The sequence below is a fragment of the Arabidopsis lyrata genome (assembly GCF_000004255.2).
Source record: "Arabidopsis lyrata subsp. lyrata unplaced genomic scaffold ARALYscaffold_8, whole genome shotgun sequence".
Lineage (NCBI taxonomy): Eukaryota > Viridiplantae > Streptophyta > Magnoliopsida > Brassicales > Brassicaceae > Arabidopsis > Arabidopsis lyrata.
In genome coordinates this window covers 3,046,096-3,069,296 of record NW_003302548.1, presented here as the reverse complement: position 1 = coordinate 3,069,296, position 23,201 = coordinate 3,046,096, and the positions used below count along the sequence as shown (strand labels likewise).

At 40.2% G+C, this 23,201-nt stretch overlaps 3 protein-coding genes across 4 annotated transcripts; all 3 read left to right on the top strand.

Annotated features, from left to right (window-relative positions):
* The first annotated feature begins 453 nt into the window (after positions 1-453).
* Positions 454-8,445, top strand: LOC9301410 (ATP-dependent RNA helicase DEAH13). Of its 2 annotated transcripts, none has more exons than XM_002865290.2 (9): positions 454-566; positions 3,059-3,193; positions 3,283-3,449; positions 3,526-3,586; positions 3,691-4,032; positions 4,154-4,366; positions 4,470-4,700; positions 4,795-6,072; positions 6,170-8,445. In XM_002865290.2, exons 2-9 carry the CDS (start codon positions 3,119-3,121, stop codon positions 7,556-7,558), a joined length of 3,756 nt encoding a protein of 1,251 aa, XP_002865336.1. In that variant the 5' UTR covers positions 454-566; positions 3,059-3,118; the 3' UTR covers positions 7,559-8,445. The 2 variants fall into 2 exon arrangements, with proteins under 2 accessions (XP_002865336.1, XP_020885320.1); XM_021029661.1 differs by lacking the exon at positions 454-566 and adding an exon at positions 651-673.
* A 132-nt stretch (positions 8,446-8,577) lies between these two features.
* Positions 8,578-9,169, top strand: LOC9301408. The gene has a single exon (XM_002865288.2). The coding sequence runs from the start codon at positions 8,784-8,786 to the stop codon at positions 9,045-9,047; it is 264 nt and encodes an 87-aa protein (XP_002865334.1). The 5' UTR covers positions 8,578-8,783; the 3' UTR covers positions 9,048-9,169.
* A 61-nt stretch (positions 9,170-9,230) lies between these two features.
* On the top strand, positions 9,231-9,854 carry LOC9299631. The gene has a single exon (XM_002865287.2). The coding sequence runs from the start codon at positions 9,421-9,423 to the stop codon at positions 9,811-9,813; it is 393 nt and encodes a 130-aa protein (XP_002865333.1). The 5' UTR covers positions 9,231-9,420; the 3' UTR covers positions 9,814-9,854.
* Positions 9,855-23,201: the final 13,347 nt, after the last annotated feature.

The following is a 23,201-nucleotide window of genomic DNA, read 5'->3' as shown; positions in this document are numbered from 1 at the left end:
TAAAATTTATATATATCTATACTGATATATTATGTAAAATTTATATAAATATATGTAAAATATCTTATTTTCTTTACAACTATATATGTAAAATATCTAAAATAACTATTAAAGTTTACATTTTACCTAAAAATAAAAGTAAAAAGTAAAATATATGTATAATATTATTTTAATTTATTTATTATTAAAAGTAAAAAGTAAAATATATGTAAAATATATGTAAAATAAAAGTAAAAAGTAAAATAACTAGATTTTTTTAATTTATTATTTAAAAACTTTTGTTGGTTTACAATTTTATGTTATTTTTTTTGGATTTTTTTTATTTATATATTTTATTATACATATATATGGGTACACATATAACCCATTAAGCCAATGGATATCTACAATAATGGGTTTGGGTATATAAATTCAATCCATATAAATATATGGGTCGGGTCAAACCCGTCCATTAAACATTCGAACCCATATGGGTTTGGGTCGGGTTACCCATTTTGACACCCCTAAGGATCAGCTCGCGGTTTGCCCAGTTTCCCTTTGCAGACAACTAGAATCGAATTCTCAAGGTTTGCCCAGTCTCTTTCTCGTTCTTCTTTGGATTGTTTCCATTCTTCGTAACCACATGAGTGTTTCTTAGGACATAACTTGGGTTTAGCGATTGCTTTAAATTTGAGTAAGGGCATGCTTGTTTCGTCGTAATATTTAGGGTTCGAGTTTAGTCTAATCTGCGGAAACCGGAGATGTTAATTTGATGTCCCTTCTTGTGAATTCCGGCGAGAATTATATATAGCTTTTGACTGTGACTCGTTGCTATAGATACGTGCATTCCTTTGATTAGTATGAATTTGGGAGCTACACGTACATTGTTATATAACAGAATCTACTAGCTATATGTCTTAGTATAGTACATTGTTAATAACAAAAATTTGGGACTTTTAAAGATTGACTCCGCTTAAACTTAGTGTAGTCGGTTACTTGTAATAATTATTCTAGTGTTTTAAATCAAAACTTATAATTATTTTTTGTTTAAAAATATTTAGGATCTTTTGTACATGTTTTGCTCATATTTTGCATATTATTATTTTATATAAATTTGAACTGATAAATTTGCAAACTTTGATCACAAAGGTCACAAACCAAAAGATCTTCTAGAATTTCGCAATCGGAAAAGCAAATGCAGCGAAAAGATTCTTTCAATAAGATTTTAAAAACAATAAATGCCCAATTCAATTGAGGTTGTTTCTTTTGTTTGTAAGACTTATGTGAGATTTATATAGGCCAAAATATATCTTCAAATTTTAATGCTAATATATTATGTACCATAATAAAATGGCTTTTGATCGTTTTCATTTTTGGTAGCTTAGATATGTTTATGCTAGCTTTTGACTAAAGAAAAAAAAGATATATGTGGTAGTTCTTTAATTCAATTGAGTCACAAAAAAAAAAAAAAAAAAAAAAAAAAAAAAAAAAACTAGCCCGAAGTTAGGATAAGGTTGCTCAGGCGTGCTATTTAGCTGGAGAACTGGTGGTTGCAAGAAAGCATTGTGAAGCGTCCATTAAGGTAAAAGCCCTAAATATACTGATACTGCTTTGATTAAGACCACAAAGTGATTCATTGATTGACAAATATGAGAACAGCGGTTGTGTAATATACGAAAACTGCTTGAGCAAACCGACATCTGGGAGACCAAATTTCTCAAACAACCTTTTAAATTTTGTTTGTTTTACGTTATCCCAACTGAGAGATGTGAGATATATTTTGGGTTTGGTGGCAGATTCTGAAGAGGCTATATGAGGATGAACATGTAGTGATTGGAAATGAAATGGTGAAGCTTGCGTCGATTCAGCTTGCATCAGGTGATCGCAGTGGAGCTTGGGACACAACAAAGAGTCTGTCTCAGATATTCTCAAAGTATTACGGGTCACATGCTGAGACTCTCTTCTCTTATCTCCCATGTCTTAAGCAAGAAGCCGCCAAAGCTATGAATTTGTCATCTTCTTAACCCAAAAAATTGTGTTTGTTAGTACAAAAATATTAGGCCGGTTTAGTTTTTATTTTTCCTTGGCAGAAACGATGTCGTTTTCTTCGACTTAGGGTTTTAACAGGTTTTCTGGAGTTAAGGTTTTACTTTTTGCAAAACGACGACGATTGGCAATTATTTCGATCTTTGACCCAAAAAAGGTCCAAAACGACGAACACACGAATTTCTTTTTTTTCCTCTGAGCTTAACGACGCTTCGAAGAGGATCAGTAGGGGTGTCAAAATGGGTTAATACCCATGGGTTACCCGAACCCGCCCATGATTTTAGTGGGTTTGGGTAGAATTTTTTTACCCATATATATAAATGGGTTTTAGTGGGTTACCTTATTAGGGTTATGGGTTTAATGGGTAAAACCCATTAGGGTCATGGGTTACCCATGGGTTTTATAACCAAAACTAAAAAGTAAAATTTATATATATCTATATTGATATATTATGTAAAATTTATATAAATGTATGTAAAATATCTTATTTTCTTTACAACTATATATGTAAAATATCTAAAATAACTATTAAAGTTTACATTTTACCTAAAAATAAAAGTAAAAAGTAAAATATATGTATAATATTATTTTAATTTATTTATTATTAAAAGTAAAAAGTAAAATATATGTAAAATATATGTAAAATAAAAGTAAAAAGTAAAATAACTAGATTTTTTTAATTTATTATTTAAAAACTTTTGTTGGTTTACAATTTTATGTTATTTTTTTGGATTTTTATTATTTATATATTTTATTATATATATATGGGTACACATATAACCCATTAAGCCAATGGATATCTACAATAATGGGTTTGGGTATGTAAATTCAACCCATATAAATATATGGGTCGGGTCAAACCCGTCCATTAAATATTCGAACCCATATGGGTTTGGGTCGGGTCGGGTCGGGTTACCCATTTTGACAGCCCTAAGGATCAGCTCGCGGTTTGCCCAGTAACAATGTACCCATATAACCCATTATACATTTTTTCTAAATCAGAACCTCCTCTAAGTAAGGTTATCTCTCTCAGGTTTGTCTGAAGAACTCTGAGTAGACAAACAGAATTCGAGTTGATCCGATTTGTACAATTATGGCGAGTCTGATGGGAGATGATTGCAATTTAGATATAATGCCTCCAAGGAAGAAGAATAAGGGATCCAATAAGGTAAAAGCTCTAATCAAACCATTCTTCAATGAGATTTTGGAGATTTTAATGCTGATGAGGTTTTTAAATTGTTTTCATGGTGGATGCAGGATAAGCTGAATTCAAATAAGAAGACGGTTTCAAGAAGATCTCGGAAACGGAAACTGAATTCAAATAAGGACACCGTAGTGAGCAAATCTCAGAAACGGAAGCTGAAGAAATTGGAGGAAGATAAGGAGAAAGAAATCATCTTTGCAAAAACTGCCGAGTTGTTAGAGTATGTTCAACGCTTTGATTCGAATATTTGATTTTTTTTTGTTTTCTTTATTTGAATTTGGTATTGAATTTTGCAGCAAGTACAAAATATCTGAGGATGTATCATCCCTATTACAATCTTCAAAAGTTATAGGAAGAGTAAGAACTATTCCATCTCTTTTTTTCTTTTTCTTACATTACGATTTCTTGAAATGCATACTATGATGTTCTGATTCTCCTTTGGTGGTTAATCTTCTATTCAGTCAGCAACTAAGCTGGAAAAACGAAGGAGAGCAATGCAACTTTCTAAAGCTGGTGTTGAGACTGAGCATTCTGATGAATCAGTCGAGCAAAATGACGATGATGATTCTTGTATGGACGAACCTACAGCACCAGATATGGACGAACCTACAACACCGGAACATGTTGAAATCGAAATCCCAACTTTTGTAACTGATTCTGAGCAACAGATTCATGCCCATGAACTCGGTTCTGATCTAGTGATTTCTGCTGAAGAAACTAGTAGCAAGCTTGTGGTAGACGACACTGTGGATATGATCCTACAGACAACTTGTCGTTATGATGAAGAAGGCTCACAAAGAATGGTTTGTCAACTCCGAAAGTTTGATGTTTTGTTTTTTTCATGATTGATAATTTCCAATTCAGCTATTATTGCTACCTTATATATTTGATTTGATTGGTTCGAATGGGTTTGATATGAAACAGGATGGGACCATTGAGAATGAAGATGTAACTGTACAAGGACCTCGTGTGCCTGCGTTTGTAGTTCATGTTTCAAGACCAGCCGAAGTTGAAGAGACGAGGAAGGATCTTCCGATAGTAATGATGGAGCAGGAGATAATGGAAGCTATTAATCGTCACCCCGCGGTTATTATTTCAGGACAAACCGGGTGTGGTAAAACCACTCAAGTTCCTCAGGTCAGTTTGCTTCATTTGTAAAGGTTTTCTGATTGCTGAGTTTTGGTCTCAGTTAGAAATTCCTTTCTTTATCTAACCCTGTTTTTCTTTCTGAATCTTTCAGTTCCTTTATGAAGCTGGTTTTGGTTCAAAGCAATTCAGTTCTCGAAGTGGGATTATCGGGATTACCCAACCACGCCGTGTCGCCGTCCTTGCCACTGCCAAGAGAGTGGCATTTGAGCTTGGTGTTCGTCTTGGTAAAGAAGTCGGGTTTCAAGTTAGGTATGACAAAAAGATTGGCGAAAACTCCTCTATCAAGTTTTTGACCGATGGGATTTTACTTCGTGAGATACAGGTAATTCACGGTTTTGCCTGGTTTGTTTTGTACATTCTGTTCCATTTTAATTATGGTACTTCCGTACTTGATTGTATAAGTTCTTCTGCTGCAGAATGACTTCTTATTGAGGCGTTACTCTGTAATAATTCTCGATGAAGCCCATGAAAGAAGTTTGAACACAGACATTCTAATTGGGATGCTCACTCGAGTCATCAAAATCCGACAGGAATACTACGAGGAACAACAAAAGAGTCTTCAATCTGGAGGCACAGTAACCTCAGAATACCAAATCACGCCACTTAAGCTTATATTGATGAGTGCGACTTTGCGAGTGAAAGATTTTGTATCAGGGAAAAGGTTATTCCCTAAGATACCTCCGCTTATAGAGGTTCCCACTCGACAGTATCCAGTAACTATTCATTTCTCCAGAAAGACTGAGATTGTTGATTATATCGGTCAAGCTTATAAGAAAGTGATGTCAATTCACAAAAAGTTACCACAAGGAGGAATACTTGTTTTTGTGACTGGGCAGAGAGAAGTTGACTATTTATGTGAGAAGTTACGTAAGTCTTCAAAGGAACTTGTTGTTCAAGCTGCTAAAAGAGATGCTTATGTGAAGAAGAAATGCGATGATGGTTCATTTGGTGGTGTTGACATGAAGGAGATTGCTGAAGCATTTGATGATGGCTCCGACAATCAAAATTACAGGTTTAGCTCGCATGGAGAAGATCCTTCTGAAATTGGTGATGGTAACTATGATGATGATTTTGAAGAAGAAGACATGTACGAGTCTGATGAAGACAGGGACTGGGAAACCGTTGATGACGGCTTCACAAGTTCATTTGTAGAGGAAGGGAAGCTTGATGCTCTCCGAGCAGCGTTTAATGGTTTGGCAGACAAAAATGGATCCGTATCTGCTGAGCCAACAAAGACCATTGCAGCAGAGAATCAAGAGGCTGAGCAGGTAAAAAACACATTTTCTCCAGGAAAATTACGTGTTCTTCCACTTTATGCGATGCTATCTCCAGCTGCACAGCTCCGAGTGTTTGAGGAATTTGAGAAAGAAGAAAGACTTGTGGTTGTGGCGACTAATGTAGCGGAAACTTCTCTGACTATTCCCGGTATAAAGTATGTGGTTGATACAGGTCGGGTTAAAGTGAAGAATTATGATTCTAAGACTGGTATGGAAAGTTATGAGGTAGATTGGATTAGCCAAGCTTCGGCTAGTCAACGAGCTGGAAGAGCTGGACGAACCGGACCTGGTCACTGTTATCGTCTCTATTCATCTGCGGTTTTTAGCAATATATTTGAGGAATCTTCGCCTCCTGAAATCACAAAAGTTCCTGTTGATGGAGTTGTTCTTATCATGAAATCTATGAACATTCCAAAGGTAAGACGTTTGTAGCCACCATTGTCAATGGACTAGATCTCTTTCTTCTGTCTGTCTTGACTCTTGATGAATCTTTGCGTTTTTCTATTGCTAACAGGTTGAGAATTTCCCGTTTCCAACTCCGCCTGAGCCATCAGCTATTAAAGAAGCAGAACAATGCTTAAAAGCTTTAGAGGCTCTCGACAGCAACGGAAGGTTAACACCATTAGGAAAGGCTATGTCTCGCTATCCCATGAGTCCACGTCACTCAAGAATGCTTCTCACAGTCATCCAAATGCTAAAAGAGACCCGGAATTACTCACGCGTGAATCTCGTCCTTGGATATGCGGTTGCAGCAGTAGCCGCATTGAGCTTACCAAACCCTTTGATAATGGAGTTTGAAGGAGAGAAGAAAAATGAATCCAAAGATGCTGACAAAACCGTCAAGCAAGAAGATAAACAACGGAGAAAGGATCGGAAAGAGAAAATCAAAGCTGCTCGGGACAGATTTTCCAACCCGAGCAGCGATGCTTTGACCGTAGCTTATGCATTGCATTCCTTTGAGGTCTCAGAGAATGGCATGGGCTTCTGCGAGGCGAACGGTTTGCATTTAAAGACCATGGACGAGATGTCTAAGCTCAAAGATCAGCTTTTGAGACTTGTTTTCAGCTGTTGTAAGCCCTCCGAAACCGACGACGGTTTCTCATGGACTCATGGGACTATACAAGACATAGAGAAGTCATGGAGAATCACCACATTGTCTTCCTCAAAATATCCTCTTCTACAGAACGAAGAAGAACTGTTAGGAGAAGCCATATGTGCGGGATGGGCAGACCGTGTAGCCAGAAAGACCAGAGCGACAGAATACCAAGCTTGTGCGGTTCAAGAACCTGTTTTCTTGCACCGTTGGTCGTCTCTCATAAACACAGCTCCGGAGTTATTGGTCTACAGCGAGCTCCTACTCACCAACAGACCATACATGCACGGAGCGACTCGAGTGAAGCCGGAATGGCTGGTGAAGCACGCAAAGTCTCTCTGCGTGTTCTCTGCACCACTCAAGGACCCGAAACCATATTACTCGAGTGAGGAGGATAGAGTTTTGTGCTGGGTCGTTCCGAGTTTCGGTCCTCATAATTGGGAGCTTCCGGCTCACAGTGTGGCAATAACAGAGGATAGAGACCGAGCAGCGGCTTTCGGATGTGCTTTGCTTCAAGGAGAGGTATTACCTTGTTTGAAAAGCATTAGGGCGTTGTTGGCTGGGAAACCTGAAACGTTGTTGGAAAGAGAAGCTTGGGGTTTAGAAAGAGTTGGGAGTTTGGTGATGGTTTTGACAGAGAAGAAGATTGATAGTTTAGAGAGTTTGAGAAAGAGTTGGGAACAGAATCCGAATGTGCTTTATTCAGAGATTGAAGTTTGGTTTCAGAAAAAGTTTCGTCATCGTGTCAAAGACCTTTGGCAGACAATGCTAAAGGAGGCTCACGTTCAAAGAAGTCAGAGGAGAAGATAAGTGTCTTTAAATTAATTTTTATTCTGTTTTGAATGGAAATTTTGTTAGAAACTTAAAAGTGTAACAAAGAAATATTAATGGATCGATTGAGAACAAAAGCTACGTAACTATCAAGGCATTTGAGTTTTTCGTCATATTGGACATTGTTAAACTTGAGCATTTTACACTTCCTGAGCACGAGCAACATGTGTTGTTTCCAAATCTTCGTGTTTAGTTGTCGTCTCTGAGATTCTCTGGTCGGAGTTTTGTGGGTTTAGCTTTCAGGTTTTGCATCTTCATTGCTCCAAGCATTACCAACATGGCGGTGGAAGCTTCAACGGCAGCAAAATTTAAAGACCAACACCTCCAGTTCTGGCAGTTGATGATTGCGTGGTCAGTTGCTGGTTTCGTCAAGCACTTGAGGATGTTTCCAGAAAAAGATCAAACAGATGAGACAGCGGATCAATATTGAACAACTACCAACAAGTCTATAAGGCTTTAAGCTTTGTTTATATGATTTGTTCACCTCTAATTACTTTAAGATGATTTTTTTTGTAGTGATTTCCGAAAGAAAATCCAGTTTACTTGAGAATGGCTGAATTTGCTACAGCTTTACAAAACCATTGCTACTTCCAAACTTATGATAACAAATTACATGAAGAGACAAAACTGATGACCCACAGTTGATTTTATTTGGCTTTTAGACAATATTAACATATATTTAAAGAAACTAACAAAAAAGCACCAATGGTCTAGTGGTAGAATAGTACTCTGGCACTCCCCAGACCCGGGTACGATGCCCGATTGGTGCAATTGAGCTGTGATGAAATTGGCTTCAGCGTTGGTTGGGTCCTTCGCATTCTTCTGATTTCGCAGATGCAATCGCCTCACTCCTGAGCTCTCTTTTTTTTGTCATTATTTCATGTGAAATATCCAAATTCCATAAAACTCGTCAAATTCAAAAAATAGTCCCCGAAACAAGGTGCGCATGAACACATAGTTGCCGGAATTCAGGATAATCAAAAAGTCAATAATACCCCTAATCCAGTTTGTTCTCATGTAGACACAATGGTAATTTCGCCAACCAAGAGAGCATCTGGTTTTGACTTTAACTAGCGGCTACTTTCTCTTAGTATTATATAACAAGACCCATCAGATTCTCATCTTCTTCATCAACAATTTTCACAAACACAAATTCACAATCAACAAAACAAAGAGTTTCTCTGAATTTGTTTCCAATCAAAAGATGAGTTCAACGAGCAAAGCATGGTTAGTGGCTGCAAGCATCGGAGCCGTTGAAGCGTCCAAGGACCAATTAGGCATGTGTCGCTGGAACTACTTGATCCGATCAGTGAATCAACGTATCCGTAACAACGTGAGATCCGCTTCTCAGGCCAACAGATTCTCTTCTTCAACCGTCGTCGCGTCCGTTAAGGACGATAACAAGGCAAAGCAGGCTGAGGAGTCACTTAGGACTGTCATGTACTTGAGCTGTTGGGTTCCTAACTAATGGATACATGCATGATCGACCTTAACTAATTGTTTTTGGGATGCATTTGTAGTATAATGATGATACTTCGTACATGATGTATATAGATAATGAATTTTGGGATGCAATAAAAAATTTTGTTGTCGCAAAAAAATTGCGTTTTCGTTAGTAATCCAAGTAACTAATATTGATCTTGTATTAAGTATTAACAAATCCCATAATCAACATTCAACAAGTAGCATCGGTGACCAGAAAATAAAATAAACTCACAACTGAAAAAAATGAAGTTACTTAAATGGGCCAAGCCCAGTGGATAGATAGTTTCTAATGGGCCGGTTGAGACTACGAGAGACGTCATCATCGAAACCAATCCCGTCGCGGTGATTCTTCTGCCATGGCGATCATGGCCGTTGCCGCTCTCTTTCACGCCCGCTTCCCTCTTCTCCTCCGTCACAGTGTCCCGTTCACGTTTTCTCTGTCTTCTGTCATATACTATCGCAGGACTGTTCCATCCAATGGACTCAGTACCCGATTATGCTCGATTCTCCGTTATTCATCGTCCGACGGCGGCGGCGGCGGAGGAAGTAGTAGTGGCGATTCCGGTAGCGTTAACGATTCCGTTAGCGTTGTTGCAGATGTTCAGAGTCCTAATTACTTGAAATTCACCGATGATGAATTGATGAAGCAATGTAGATTAGAGACATTTAGAGTTTCAGGACCTGGAGGAAAACACCGGAACAAGCGTGACTCCGCCGTTCACAGCACAAGAACCGTGCTTCTGCTCTGAACCGTCTTCGTACGCTCCTGGCAATCAAAGGTCTCTCTCAATTTCGTTCTTTGAACTTTGAAATTCTCAGTTTGGTTCTAATTTTGCGTTTTCCAGTGAGGAACAAGGTGAACATTACTAAAATAAATGTTGTGATATTCTCTTGAATAATAACACAAGATTTTCCTTTTGTTATTTAGTAATGTTTTTTGAAAAATATATCGAAATGTTTTGTGCCATAATAAAATGTTGATTAATAGCAATGGCTAACAACATGTAGTGCTTCTATTCAGACTAGCAATGAATATCACAACATTTATTTTAGTGTGTTTAAAAATAAAAGCTGACTATCTTTTTTTATAGCAATCAAGCTTCTTCTTTTCCTCATCTGGTCTATATGTAGGTATGCCGTTTTTCTTGTATGACCACAACCACATCAACGATGCTTATCTTTGGGATATATTTCTCTTTCATATGCCTCTAGGTTAGCATTTGGGCATAGGTACATAGGGGATAATGGTTTGAATTCTTCGTCCCATCCATACAATACCCTACAAATACTAATCAAGTCACATACTGGAATATGCCTATTCAGGCAGGGGTAAATAGAGGACTGGACGAATAGACATGTGCTTGACAAACTTCTTCATGCATACCCACTTGTGCTTGTAAAAATCCTTCGAGAATAACCGAACAAACAAACTGGGTCTATTCAGACTAGCAATGAATATCACAACATTTATTTTAGTGTGTTTAAAAATAAAAGCTGACTATCTTTTTTTATAGCAATCAAGCTTCTTCTTTTCCTCATCTGGTCTATATGTAGGTATGTCTATATGTAGAGAATGTTGAGAAGTTGCGAAGAGGAGAGATAGTGCGGAGAAAGACACAACTGGACGATGATGAAGAAATACAGGGGAGAGATCCAATCGATCTTTGACGTAACTGTCGAGGGAAACATTAAAACGAAAAGAGATTACAGATTTTGCTGCGAGACCCAATCGCACGAGCAAGAAGAGTAATGATTCATTGGATGTACATGCATGACGGATTCAAGAAACGGCGACATCTTGAAATTACGTGAGGAGGTAGAGAAGCTGCGAAGAGACGAGTTAGAGAAGGTGCGGAGAGAGGCACCATTGGTGGATGATGAAGAAATATTACCTAGAGATCCAATCGCTCTCGATCTTTGAAATAACTGTCGAGAGATTCAATAAAAAAATAAAAGAGATTAGATTAATGTAAGAAAACAAAATCAGGAATATAGTTTCAGCCCTTGTTCTAAAAATATCTGTCTAGCTCCGATTAAGCCGCTACGCCTATCCTATCCACTTCGATTAATGACTAAACCCTTAAAGAAATCAGTTACCTGATTAGTCTCCGCCTAATCTGATTACTTTCTGCCTAATATGATAACTCCCCACCTAATCTTACATATCGATTGCAAATATAAAACAAGTTTTTATTTTTGTTTTCCAATCATTTGTTTTTACAATAACTTATGTTTAAATTTTAATAAAAATCATAAATTGTTTTAATAAAAATCATAAATTTTTTTTAATAAAAATCATAAAAATTTGTCTCAAAAATACATTTTTATGTGTTTACTACAATATTGAAAACAATATTAGATTAATATGTTTTAAAAATATTAAAATAGCCCTAAAACTAGTCTCCGATTAATCTCCGATTTTCCGATTAATCGCTAGCCCAATACCAACCGCCCGACTAGCCCCTAGCGATTTTTCAAACAAGGGTTTCAGGCTTTCAGCTCTTGAATTCTTGCGTACATCCAGAGTAGTTCATACAACCATAAACCCAGAGAATATCTTGGTTAGTGATACTTTGACTGCCAAATTTTCTCATTTGGGTGGCAGCATTCTAATCGCATAGAAGATAATATCCATTTTCGTTCTTTCTGGTAAGTTAGACTGAATGATCTTTTAACACAAAATTAGTTCAAGAGATTATAGTGGATTAGTTGGTAAATTATCTCTTTTGGTTGTATTGTATTTGTGATTATGCTTATGGAAGATTCTCAAACCTCTTTCAGGTTATAGTAATTTAGGGTTTAGGTTTAGGTTTCTCTTGTGACGGCTCGTAGAGAAGAAGATACATACATGTTTATATATACTCTATACACACAAACGACCATGACCTTTGTCGTTTAAGTGATATAGTTATTGGGCTTATTGGGATTTGTCTAATATTAGATTTTGGGATGTTACAATTCTTTCCCACTTAAATGGAATTTGTCCTCGAATTTTTGATGGGAGTTCTCTATACAAAGCGTTCCATGCTTCGTTGACTAATTAGTTGAACTTTGAACTTCACACCCTCCGAACTCTATCTCACCACACTAATCCTACTTACACGGTTAAAACAAGAAGATCTAAATCTATAACTTACGCAATCAAGACACTCAAACAAACAAATTAATAAATCCTCAATTTCAAACAATTCAAAGAATCAATCAATAAAATATTTTTAGTTCTAAAATCTCTTTTGAAAATGTTTTTCAAAGGGTCGGCACCGGAGTGGTCTTAACCTAGGCTCTGATACCAAAATTGTAACACTAATCCCGCTTTATAGGCCAAGACAATGTGTTATTCATCTAGTCCCGCCAAAATATTTAATTCTTTAAACATTCAAAATTTCTTCCACGTCTCATAAAGCTTATTAAGCTGAGGGAAAAGATAAAAGGGGTGAACACAATTGCAAAATTCTAATCACACTCAACAATCAATGCATAGCATAGAATCCTACTCCACATTCTCAAACATACGTCTAACAAACATACATATTCTTACATTAATCCAAGCATGCATAGACAAAATCAACAATAATAAAGCTAAACTGAAATCCCATCGGCTTAACATGGCACGAAGCCAATCCCAGGTTCGTCCAATCGCTAGGCACAAAATCAATCCCAGGTTCGTCCAATTACCAGGTACGAAACCAATCTCAGGTTCGCCCATCATGAGACACAAAACCAATCCCAGGTTCGTGCCCCTATCACATCAACTCATTTTTTTTTGAATTTAATGGTAAATTATATTCAAAAGAAAAATAAACGTTTTTACAACGAGGTGCTTCTTGAGTTTGAAATAGAGTTGAAAAAATTAGCTGAAAAAAATTCTATGAGAATTTGAAAAAAATTAGCTCCGAGTAGCTAGCCACATTTGGTACGCCTCGTCGTATCTTCTATCGGCCATGCGTCTAAAAGTTGTGATCCGGTTTCTGACTTGTTTATCTATCCACCTTGTGATGAGTGTTTCCGAGTGTTGATCCTCGCCGTGCGTACGACCATTTCATTCCCGCCAAATCATGTAAACAGTAGCTTGAAAGGCGTATCGAATTAGAAAGCTCTCCACTCTGCCTCGTTGATTATTTGAAACATTGTCGATGAGTTGTGACCATCATGTAGTGAACCTTGCTTTGAGAATCCCCTTAGCAATAGCCTCCCAAATTCCTGAGGTAAAAGAACAAGCGAAAAAGAGATGATCTCTAGTTTCCACACAGTTTTGACAGAAGACACAACTGCACATCGCTCCTGTGGATGTCGGAATCCGCAATACAAATTTTATGATGTGTATCGGATCGTCTAGCCTTGCTAATTCGAACAACAATCGTGAAAAGAAAACAAGAGAGTAAAGTCTATGTATCTGTTTATTGCTCAAGAAAAATTCCCCCCTATTACAATGGTTTTCGTTCTCTATTTATAGTTACGCGATTCGAAACCGAAGTCGATTGCCACGTAATCAGGATAATGGCCCGTAAAGGATGAAGCCCATTGGATCCGTGAGCCGAAGGGATGGTCGAAGTGGTTGTCACCATTTCGAGAATCCGAAGTGACTGCACTGTGACACGAGTTTGGTGTAGAAGACACGGGTAAGTCGGTTCAAGGACACTTGGGCCAAAAGAGGCGAGGCCCATGAAGATCAGAGTCAACTCAAATTCAAACGTTGAGCATTAAAGCCGAAGAATCAAAACGGACACATTTAAGAAGAAATAATTGTACTTAATTACTCATTTTAAATGTCGTTTAGCTATGTATAAATATGGAGGCCAATGGCCATGTAAAGGGGATCTTCCTCTCAAGAGAGAAATACTATAGCAATTTTCGTATCAATTTACAAGCTCTTACGCATTCATTTTTGTCCCTCAAGAATAATCTTTCCCACTTAACAAAATACTTGAGTGTGTGAATCCGACATCCACATTTTGGCGCCGTCTGTGGGGACATCAGGATTCTTGAGTGGTCAGATTTCTTCTTTTCTACATTTCCGAGATAAGCGACAATGTCCGGAGGAGACGCCGTTGAGACATCATTGGCCGAAACCCTCAAAGCTATGCAGCAAACCATGTCGGACATATCACAAAAGTTCTCGGATGTGGAGAAGGCCGTCGATACGTTGCAAACATCCCAGGTATCTCTTAGTCAAAACGTCAATAATATACAAACTCGTGTTCGCTCTTTAAGTGCAGGAAACCCGGTGGGAACCCGAAGAGGGATATTCAACTCGCCAAGTTCCGCTGCACGAAATGAAACCAGCGGACAAACAACTCCCGGTGCCACTAATAATGTAGCTCAGACGTCGGAAGAAGAGACGCAGCTCGGGGATGAAGAACAACTTGCAGCTCAGTACGAGCAGGAGAACCTCGACCAGTTCGAGACCATGAGGAAGGTTAGCCAGGAATTAAAAGAAATGAAATCAAAATTTCATCAGGCTACAAGTTCGGAGCCAGACATCAATCGAGTCATTGAAGAAGCTAGGCGAACCCCTTTTATCCCGCGAATTGCAAGTTTGAGGATCAAAGATTCCCGGAAGCTCAAGTTGGACCCTTACAGCGGATTGGAGGATCCAAAAAGCTATCTTGCAGCCTTTCTGATCGCTGCAGGAAGAGTCGAATTGGATGAAGCTGATGAGGACGCAGGCTATTGCAAGCTGTTTTCGGAGAATCTATGTGGCCAAGCTCTAATGTGGTTCACCCAATTAGAACCGGGTTCGATCAGCAATTTCGACGAACTATCAGCCGTGTTCTTAAAGCAATACTCTATCCTTATGGATAAAAGCGTTTCGGATGCCGATCTTTGGAACTTAACGCAAGGATCTAATGAGTCACTTCGAGTTTTCATCACCAAATTCAAAGGAGTGCTATCAAAACTCCCAAGAATCTCACAGCAATCAGCTTTATCTGCCCTACGAAAAGGATTGCGACATGATTCAAGGTTTAAAGAAGACTTAATACTTCATAAACCAGACACAATTCAGGATGCACTCTTCCGCGCAAACAATTGGATGGAGGTAGAAGACGAAAAAGAAAGTTTTGCCAAACGGAATAAACAAGAAAAGCCGGCAGTCACCGTCCCTACCAAGAAGTTCGAGCCTAGAGAGAGCAAAGGACCAAGGAAGTTTGGGTCGCAACCCTTCAACAATTCCGTCGGGAAGCAATTCCAAGGGAAAGGAAGATCAAACACTTGGGTCCGTGATGAAAGTCTATATTGCGACATTCATAAAGTAACCGGACATTTAACCAAGGATTGCAGCGTTCTTAAAAAGCACCTCGCAGAGCTTTGGGCTAGTGGCGATCTTTCTAAATTCGATATAAAAGATTTTGTGAAGGAATACCACGAAGCAAAGGAAAACTCCAAAGATCAAGATTCCAAAAGACCAAGGTTATCCAACGAGGAAGAACCAAGGAGTTCGAAGGGGAAGATCAATGTGATTCTAGGAGGTTCCAGATTTTGCGGAGATTCAATAAGTTCCATCAAAAAACATAGACGAAATGTCTTACTCAAAGCAAGCTTGAGTGAAGAAATTGATTTTCAAGGTGCTTCAATATCATTTAACGAAGAAGAAACGCAGCATCTCGAAAGACCGCATGACGATGCTCTAGTCATTACTCTTGATGTCGCAAACTTCGAAGTATCAAGGATCCTTATAGATACAGGCAGTTCGGTCGACTTGATCTTTTTAAGTACTCTAGAAAAAATGGGAATCAGCCGAGGAGACATAGTAGGACCTCCGTCTCCATTAGTTGCATTCACAAGCGAATCAGCCATGTCTCTCGGGACAATCAAGCTACCGGTCCTTGCCAAAAAAGTATCGAAAATTGTGGACTTCGTCGTCTTCGATAAGCCCGCAGCTTACAACATCATCCTTGGGGCTCCCTGGATTTATCGAATGAAAGCAGTTCCCTCTACATACCATCAATGTATCAAATTTCCAACATCAAATGGGGTGGAAACAATTCGGGGAGACCAAGAAGCTTCACGGACTTGTTACTTAGCTAGCCACCGTATGAAGATTCAATAGCAACTAACGAAGCCCGCAAAAGAAGGACTAAAAACAAAATTTCCTAGTGGGCAGAAGAAAGAGGATGTAGTAGTCGAAGTGGTACTGGAAGAAGACAAGCCGGACCGGAAAATTAGAATTGGAGCAACTTTGACTGGCCAAATAAAAGAAGCTTTGATCGAACTCTTAAGGAAAAACAAAGCATCGTTTGCATGGTCAGCAGCGGACATGCCGGGCATAAATCCGAGTATAATTTGTCATGAACTAAACGTAGATCCAAGCTTCAAACCGGTGAAACAAAAAAGAAGAAAGCTTGGAGTGGAACGGGCAAAAATAGTAAACGACGAAGTGGATAAACTCTTGAAGATAGGGTCCATAAGAGAAGTGCAATATCCGGAGTGGGTAGCAAACACTGTCGTTGTCAAGAAAAAGAACGGGAAAGATAGGGTTTGCATCGATTTTACAGACCTGAATAAAGCATGTCCTAAAGATAGTTTCCCGCTCCCGCATATAGATCAACTTGTAGAGTCCACCGCTGGAAATGAGCTGTTAACGTTCATGGACGCCTTCTCGGGTTATAATCAGATAATGATGAACCCCGAAGATCAAGAAAAGACGTCATTTATCACAGATAGAGGTATCTACTGTTACAAGGTAATGCCTTTTGGTTTGAAAAATGCAGGAGCAACTTACCAACGATTGGTGAACAAAATGTTTCACAATCACCTCGGGAAGACTATGGAATTCTACATAGATGATATGTTGGTTAAATCATTGAAGAAAGAAGATCATGTTAAACATTTGGAGGAATGTTTTGATATTCTCAATAAATATCAAATGAAGCTGAACCCGGCGAAGTGCACATTTGGAGTCCCATCCGGAGAATTTCTTGGCTATATCGTGACAGAAAGAGGGATTGAAGCCAATCCAAATCAAATTAACGCCTTTCTGAACATGCCATCTCCAAGAAACTTCAAAGAAGTACAACGGTTGACTGGGCGGATTGCGGCTTTAAACCGTTTTATCTCGAGGTCAACAGATAAGTCGTTGCCTTTCTACCAAATTCTAAAAGGGAACAAAGGATTCCTTTGGGATGAGAAATGTGAAGAAGCTTTTGGGCAGCTTAAGGCATACTTAACCACTCCACCTGTACTGTCCAAACCGGAAGTAGATGAAAAACTTTACTTGTACGTATCAGTTTCAAACCACGCGGTTAGTGGAGTCTTGGTTCGGGAAGACCGTGGGGAGCAGAAACCAATTTACTACGTGAGCAAGTCAATGACTGATCCGGAAACCAGATACACAATGATGGAAAAACTCGCACTCGCGGTGGTAACTTCGGCTCGGAAGCTGCGTCCATATTTTCAATCCCATCCGGTTGAAGTATTAACTAACCAACCACTCCGAACAATACTTCATAGTCCAAGTCAGTCCGGACGTTTGGCGAAATGGGCGGTGGAATTAAGCGAGTACGACATAGAGTTCAAAAGCCGGATCAGTATGAAGGCTCAGGTCTTAGCAGACTTCCTGACCGAACTACCAATACCTGGAACGATAGAGCAACCGGAGAACCAAACTTGGAAATTACACGTAGACGGGTCTTCAACAAAACAAGGATCCGGAGTGGGAATCAAGTTGGACTCTCCAACATCGGAAATTCTAGAACAGTCATTCCGATTGTTATTCAAAGCCTCCAACAACGAGGCAGAATACGAAGCCCTTATTGCCGGACTTCGACTAGCACAAGGAGTTGGAGCTAAGGAAATATTGGCTTATTGCGATTCGCAATTAGTAGTTAACCAATTTAATGGAGACTATGAAGCCAAAGACTCAAGAATGGAAGCATACCTCGAAGTGGTGAAGGATCTATCTAAAAATTTCTCGAAATTTGAATTAATCCGTATACCTCGGGGAGAGAATACAACTGCAGATGCACTTGCCGCATTGGCGTCAACATCAGATCCTGAGTTAAAGAGAGTTATTCCAGTAGAATGCATCTCGGAGCGAAGCATTCAAGACAGCAAGGAAACCCTCGTCGTTACAAGGTCTCGAGCAGCGGCACGCGACCATGGCGAACCAGAGATCGAACCGCCACCCAACAAACGAAGAAAGTCAAAGGGATCAAATACATCTAACAAGGAACCCGTTGTCCTAGCTGAAGAAATGATTCCGGAAACGATGTTAGAAACCGAGCCATTACTCGAGGAGAATATTCTTGAACCAAACGAACATCCCGAACCAGAGCCACGGATATTTCACAAAGTTGACCAAATTCCGGCTAAAGACTGGGGGGCTGACTGGAGGGAGCCAATAAAGCACTACATCACGACAGGCGAGCTCCCGAAGAATAAATGGCAGGCCAGGAAAATGAAAGTCGTTAGCGCGAAATTTTGCCTATCAAAAGATGCGTTATATAGGCGAGGTGTTAGTGACCCTTACCTATTATGCATTTTTGGGCCCGAAGTCGAAATCGTCATGAGCGAAGTGCATGAGGGATTATGTGGAAGTCATTCATCAGGAAGAGCTATGGCTTTTAAAGTTAAAAGAATGGGGTACTTTTGGCCCACTATGATCACAGATTGTGTTAAGTTCGCCCAAAGATGCAAGCGCTGCCAACTCCATGCGCCATTAATCCATCAACCGTCGGAGTTATTCTCCTCCATTTCCGCCCCATACCCGTTTATGAGGTGGTCAATGGACATCATTGGACCATTGCACAAATCAACTCGAGGTGTACAGTACCTTCTAGTCCTTACGGACTACTTTTCAAAATGGATTGAAGCTGAGGCGTATGTTGGTATCAAGGATTCGGCGGTGAAGACCTTTATTTGGAAAAACATTATATGTCGACATGGAGTTCCGTACGAAATAGTTACTGATAATGGACCACAATTCATTTCACACGAGTTTGATGCCTTTTGTGTGGACTGGGGAATCAAAGTTAGTTATTCTACTCCACGATATCCGCAAGGAAACGGACAAGCTGAAGCCGCGAACAAGACAATACTAAGCAATCTCAAGAAACGCTTAAGTCATCTAAAGGTAGGATGGTATGAAGAACTCCAGCCCGTCCTGTGGGCCTATCGTACAACCCCTAGGCGACCTACAGGAGAAACTCCATTCTCTTTGGTTTACGGCATGGAAGCGGTAATACCAGCCGAACTCAATGTGCCCGGACTTCGCCGAACAGAAGCACCGTTAAATGAGGAAGAAAATTCAGCAATGCTTAATGATTCACTAGATACCATAAATGAAAGGCGTGATCAAGCTCTAATTCGGATCCAGAATTACCAACAAGCAGCAGCCCGATATTACAATTCTAAAGTTAAAAGTAGGCCGTTCTTCGTGGGAGATTATGTATTAAGGCGCGTCTTTGACAACAAAAAAGAAGAAGGTGCCGGTAAACTCGGTATTAATTGGGAGGGACCTTACATTATTACCGAGGTGGTTCGAAACGGCGTTTATAGGTTAAAAGACCTAGAAGACAATCCAGTCAAGCGACCTTGGAATGTGATCAACTTAAAGAAGTTTTATGTTTAAAAGCTACATGCATTGTTTATGTACATGAACTACGATTTGGCTTGATCCCGAAATGGGTACGTAGGCAGCTCGAAAACGAGTTCAGCTGGCGTCCACTTCGGAACGATCCCGAACGCGTTTCCGGCAGTTGCTGGCCTCCTCCTCCAAGTCCTCTTCCTCTTCACTGTCGGACGGAACAGAGCAGACAGGGGCGTTCACGGGACCCGGGACTCCTCTAGCGCGGAGATACATCCGAAGCATCTTCGGGATCTCAGCAACGGAGTCGAAGTTCCGCCACTCCCATTGAAAGGGATCGCTCTCCAGGGCCCGTATCTTCCTTTCCACCCGGGCGATGCGAGCCTCGAGCGTAGGCCTGGGCAAAAAAACCGCTAACCAAATAACCGACCGTACCGAACCGAAAAAACCGAACCATATCCGAACCGAAGTTTTTAAAATAACCGAATGGTTTGTAAAATCTCCTATCCAAACTAACCGAAACCGAACCGAACCGAACCGATAACCAAACGGTTAACCGAAATATCCAAAAACCTATAAGATACCCAAAAATAATATCCAAAACTATAATTATAACCTCAAAAAATTAATTATTTTTATAATCAAAACAATCAAATACTTTAAATAATCAAAATATTCAAATATTGTTTGTTATATTTATCAAAGTTAAATACTCTTTTACAAAATTGAATCAAATTTTAATTTTTTTTCTAATATTTTAATTTTTTTGCACTTTCTTTTTGTATTTTTTTGGTTAATTTTGGTTAGTTTCGGTTATATTCGGTAAATTTCGGTTAATTTGGGTAAAAACCCGAACCAAACCGAACGTGATAAAAGTTTGATTAGTTACGGTTACCTATTTAAATATCCAAACCGAACCGAACCGAAAGGTAACCGAACCGAACCGAACCGAAATTCTTAAAATATCCGAATGGTTATTATATTACTATATCCAAACTAACCGAAACCGAACGTAACCGAACCGAAACCGAATGGTCAACCGAATGCCCATGCCTACTCGAGCGTCTGCCTTTTGAGTCCCAGCCGCTGCCTCTCTTCACATAAGCGACGGTGCTTGTCGGCAACCTAGCATAAAAATGAGTGAATAAGGCAAAACAAAAAGTTTTTAAGTCAAAAAACTTTAAATATTTACCTTGTCGATGAACTCGCAAGCCTCTTTCTTCTCCTTTGAAGGGAAGTGAAAGACGGCGTGAGGAAAGAGAACGCCAGCCGGTTCAAATCCGTCGCCGGACAAGAAAAGTGGGCTGCCAGGAGCGATGGGGGCTACTTCTTCGTTTTCCATTCTTAAAATATTTCTCAAGTGAGATTCTATAGTCATGTTTAATAAAGCCTAGAGGTAAGTAAGCCTTTATTTATAATGATTTAGGGTTTGTCTTGGAACCATAAATCCATTAATGGTAGCGTTTCCGAGTGGGTTAAACCATTTTTGGAAAATCGAGAAAAGGTAATTATTACATTAAAAGACGAGCCGTTCTCTTTAAGAAGGGAAAAAGCAACCGTCGCATTAACTGCAAAAGTTTCTAAGGCCCAAGCCCGACAAGTTTACCGAGTTGACTAAACCCGAAGTGGGGAACTCGCCTTAAGCCGAGCTCAGCTCTCGCATTCTAAAGAGAAAGGTCTGATCAGCCTAAAAATCTCGAAAGCATTGCCACAAGGCCACAAAAGGTTAAAAGCGGACTTTGCAAACCCGCATATAATTTAACCAAACCCCCTTGGGCCACAACCTAGAAAGGTTTAAAAGCCTCCTCAGGCAAATATCTTGTTCAAAAGAAACAATAAAGCCTCCTTAGGCCAAAATAAATCAAGTCTTAAAAATAAAGGGACAATCCCCAATTTAAAGTGGACACAGCCACTACGGAGCAGCAGCCATCTCGGAATCCGGCTCAACAGTCGAAGCTTCATTCGCGTCCTTGGCAGCTGCTTGATCAGATGAAGCTCCTTGACCACCCTCCGCGGTACAACCAACCTCCGGAGTGACCTCCGATACCATAGGAGCTACGGGCGGGACAACGTCCTCCGCCTCACTTGAGCCTAGGAATAATAATTCCAGTCAATCAAAGGTACAAGGTAAGAAAAAGGTAAGCCACAGGAGCCAAGCGTTACCTGCCCAGTTTAAACCTGATTCACTGATAGGAGGTGATTCAGTAAAGAATGCCTCGAAGTCAAGCGGGTTGAAGACCGAAGTGGGAAGAGCTGCTAAGCGACTCCGTTTTTCAGAAAGGTTAGTCGACAGCTCGGTCCTTTCTTGCTCCTCGGAGAAATCTGCTTCATGGATTTGGTCCAACAGAATCAAATTGCTTTCGTGCTACTTGATGTCTGACTCCAAGTCCGACCTAGCTTTCTCGGTTTGCATGAAGCGAATGGCCCCTTGGATCAATTCCATCCCGCGTCCCTTAACCTCCTTTCTGGCCTTCGATGCCGACCTTGCCAACTCAGAATCACGCAACTTGGCTAGCGCCTTGTACTTCGCGTCAAGCTCGATAAGTTGGTTGTTCAGGGTGTCGGCGGTTGATTCGGATTCGTGAAGTCTACCCTGAACACCAGACAGTTCGTCCTGGAGTTTGTAATTCCGGTCATAGTAGTCTTGCAGTTCCCCCTTTACCTGCGCCAACTCCGACGTCAACCTATCGACCTTATCCTCCAGATCGTGCTTAGAGCCATCAGAAGAGTTGAGGTCAGCCTCAAGAGCTGAGAATTTCTTCTTCCACATGTCAATCTCCTTCTCCCGTCCGATGACCAACCCTTCGTAATGTTCGATCATGTCGTTAAATTCGCTCTGAGCCTGGCATTATACATGAACCAGGGATGGTGAGTCAGTTCGCAGAATGGCAATGCAAAAAAAAAAAAAACGGAACTAACCCGAGATGAGTGGTGAGCGTGAAGCAAATAGCGTTCACGAATTGCAGGGCGCCATTTGTTGAAATCTGGCAAGATCGAACCCGAACGGGTCTTGAAGCATCGGAAGACGTTGCCTTCTGTCTCCATAGCTGCGAGGAAGGAAGAATTGTAAAAATTGGAATTTTAATAAAGACAAAAAGTTGAAGTATGTAAATCACCAAACCTGAAAGTGATTTGACTTGAGGGACAAGAGCAGGTTTTAACCTCGAGGAAGCATCTCGAGATTCAGAGTCTCCCTTTTTCGGAGACGCACTCCGGGCAGTCTTTCCACTATCAGGCTGGGAGGAGGAAGACATATCAACCGGACGTGGAGGACCCATTGGTTCAGGAGGAGGAGATGATCGAGGTGAGCGGTCAGTCCGGGCCCTCGACTTTTCCCTCTGCGGAGAAGAATCGCTGCGAGAGGACTTGTCTCTCTTCCGGCGAACCAAGTTCTTAATTGGCTCGTTACTAAAATCATCTCGGGGAGGACGAGGTGAATCACGGCGAGGAGATTGAACCCTCCGAGGAGAACGTGAGTCGCGACGATCGCGACGAGGAGTTAATCTGAAGGAAGCGACAGATCGAGCTCCCTCGGTGCTGCCATCATCAACCAGCAAGGTTCTACTGTAGTCCTTCTTGTCTATAGAAGTCGCGAGGAACTTTTTCTTCTCCTCG

Excerpts from the sequence above, each read along its gene's own strand:
- LOC9301410 (XM_002865290.2), top strand. The coding sequence starts at position 3,119 with ATGGCGAGTCTGATGGGAGATGATTGCAATTTAGATATAATGCCTCCA. Across the intron at positions 3,450-3,525 it reads AAAACTGCCGAGTTGTTAGA|CAAGTACAAAATATCTGAGG; the intron begins GTATGTTCAACG and ends TGAATTTTGCAG. Across the intron at positions 4,033-4,153 it reads AAGAAGGCTCACAAAGAATG|GATGGGACCATTGAGAATGA; the intron begins GTTTGTCAACTC and ends GATATGAAACAG.
- LOC9301408 (XM_002865288.2), top strand. The coding sequence starts at position 8,784 with ATGAGTTCAACGAGCAAAGCATGGTTAGTGGCTGCAAGCATCGGAGCC.
- LOC9299631 (XM_002865287.2), top strand. The coding sequence starts at position 9,421 with ATGGCGATCATGGCCGTTGCCGCTCTCTTTCACGCCCGCTTCCCTCTT.